The 2,374-nt window shown below is 38.6% G+C and overlaps 1 protein-coding gene across 1 annotated transcript in view; it reads right to left on the reverse strand.

The window, feature by feature from the left end:
* Positions 1–2,374, reverse strand: part of HECTD4 (HECT domain E3 ubiquitin protein ligase 4) — a 195,967-nt gene that overhangs the window by 120,692 nt on the left and 72,901 nt on the right. The window contains exon 3 of the mRNA XM_042780607.1: positions 2,097–2,186. Within this exon, the coding sequence (XP_042636541.1) occupies positions 2,097–2,186 (90 nt within the window). The remainder of the gene's footprint in view (positions 1–2,096; positions 2,187–2,374) is intronic.

Raw genomic sequence — 2,374 nt, forward strand, 5'->3', positions numbered from 1 at the left:
GGTGGGTTTGAAATACCAGCCTTCTGATTAGCAGTCAATGGAAGCACATATAATAAAACATTAGCAAAAATAATCTCTGGTGGAGAGATTATGAATAACTTTCCCTTTCTTCTTTATACCTCAATATAGTATCATCTCAAATTCTACAATAAGCATTCTATTCATTACAAGATACTGCATTTTTAAAAAAGCACACAAAAAAAGAATGAAATGACATGTTCTAGGAGCAATTTCAAAAAAGAAAAGATGACACAAACAAAAAGTTCTACTTATTATATAATATACCACATTTATTAATCTAGAGGACATTATGCTGAGTGAAATCAGTCAATCACAAAAGGACAAATACCTGGAACTGAACTCACCCCTGTAGCTCAATTTCCAGTCAAACAATAGACAGGTCTACAAGGTGACCAATAACTCTAGGGAGGTACATACTTCTTAAAACAGTCAACCAATCAAGACCAAAAGGGCAGCATTTGCCCAAGGACAAAGTTTAGAAGGCAGGGAGGGTTAGGAGAGAAAGAGGAATGGAAATGAGAAACACAAGGGAGAAGTGGGAGGAATGATGTTACATTGAGGGGACTGTAATCAATGACATGAAACAAAATGTGTACGAATTGTTGAACAGAAAACGGGTTTGCTCTATAAACTTTCACCCAAATCACAATAACAAGGCTAAAAAAAAAAAAAAGGACAAATATTGTAGAGACCGCTACTGTCAAAAGTCAAGAAAAGGTTTATACACAAACAGAAACATTCTTTGAAGGTTACCAAGGGTGGGAAGGAAAGGAGAATACATCACTAGAGGAGAGGCTCTAAGTAAAGGCAATATGCAACAATGGGGAGACTGGCACAAAGCGATCCAACCAAAGGAAGACATTGGGAGGAGCACAAGAGTTCATGGGAACAGAGGTAAACACTATTAAATACACAGTCCTGCAGTGACAGTAATGACAGTAATTTATAAGTGCATATATAGATAGACACACAGGCTAACGGGAACAGAGGTAAATACTATTAAATACGCAGTCCTGCAGTAACAGTAATGACAGTAATTTAAAAGTGCATATATAGATAGACACACAAGCTAACAGGTGTGGGAAAGCAACTGGGACTCCACCCATGAATATACATACGGAGGCTTGACAGAGGATATTTCTACATATGCTGCAAATACACCCATGAATACAGCAGGGCATACCGGGGGTAAAATTCTGAAAACATCTTAACCACAACCAGACACCTTGAGGGACTGAGTCACTGGGCTTGGGGGCTCAGGACCATAGTTTTGGGGTGCATCAAGGTCAACTGGCATAACATAGTCCCCAATGTTCTATATCCTACTTTGATAAGTAGCAATTAGAGTCTTAAAAACTTATGAGCAACCATCTAATGTGCAACTATTGGTCTCATATGGAGCAACGAAGAATGAAGAAAATCAAAGACACATGGAAACAATCAGTCCAAAGGACTAATGGACCAAGCGAACCCAGCCTCTATTACCTAGAGATCAAAAGAAAAGATGGTGCCTGGCTACCACGGCCAACCACTCTGAAAGGGATCACAATAGGAGGTCCTAGATAGAGAGGGAGAAAAATGTGCAAAGACTCAAAAGCATAAAAAGACCAGGCTTACGGGTTTGATACAGACTGATGGAAGTCCTCACTGGCTGCACAAACTATGACCCTTAGACACTCTTCAAACCTAGAACTGAACTCATCTCTGTGGCTCAACTTTCAGCCAAACATCAGACAAGCCTATCCAGGGAGGTATGCACTCCTTAGAACAACCAATCACATGAGATCAAAAAGGTAGCATTTGCCCAGGGATAAAGCTTAGAAGGCAGAAAAGGATTGGAAAGGACAAATGGAAACAGTAAACACTGGGAGGAAGTAGGAAGAGTACTATTATATTGTGGGGATTACAATCAATGTCACAAAACAAAATGTGCATGGATTGTTGAGTGGAAAACTAATTTGCTCTGTGAACTTCCACCCAAATCACAATAAAAAGTTAAAAAAAGAAGATAGAGAGCCTTAGGCACAAATCTGCCATGCTTGGAAGAAGGTTAGGGACCACTGGTGACAACTTACCTATATAGTACATCAGCTACAGGCAGGGACCCTAGGTCAGTCTGTTTCTGTAATAGATGAACTGTATGAACAAAAGTTTTCAACGATCCCCTAAAAATAAAAGGAAGGAATAGAAAATCATCACTGTTGAAATCAAATGATTTAGGTTATTAATGTTAGTTTTTTTTTTTTAACTACATGGGAATATTCTAAAATTTGTCTATGTGTTTCCATCAGTCAGAAGATGCCTTGTACATAATACACTTGATCTTACCCATTACCATTGGCTTATACAAAAA

This window comes from Orycteropus afer, unplaced genomic scaffold (genome assembly GCF_000298275.1).
Source record: "Orycteropus afer afer isolate SDZICR_OR568_19922 unplaced genomic scaffold, OryAfe1.0 scaffold00048, whole genome shotgun sequence".
In the NCBI taxonomy this organism is placed as follows: domain Eukaryota; kingdom Metazoa; phylum Chordata; class Mammalia; order Tubulidentata; family Orycteropodidae; genus Orycteropus; species Orycteropus afer.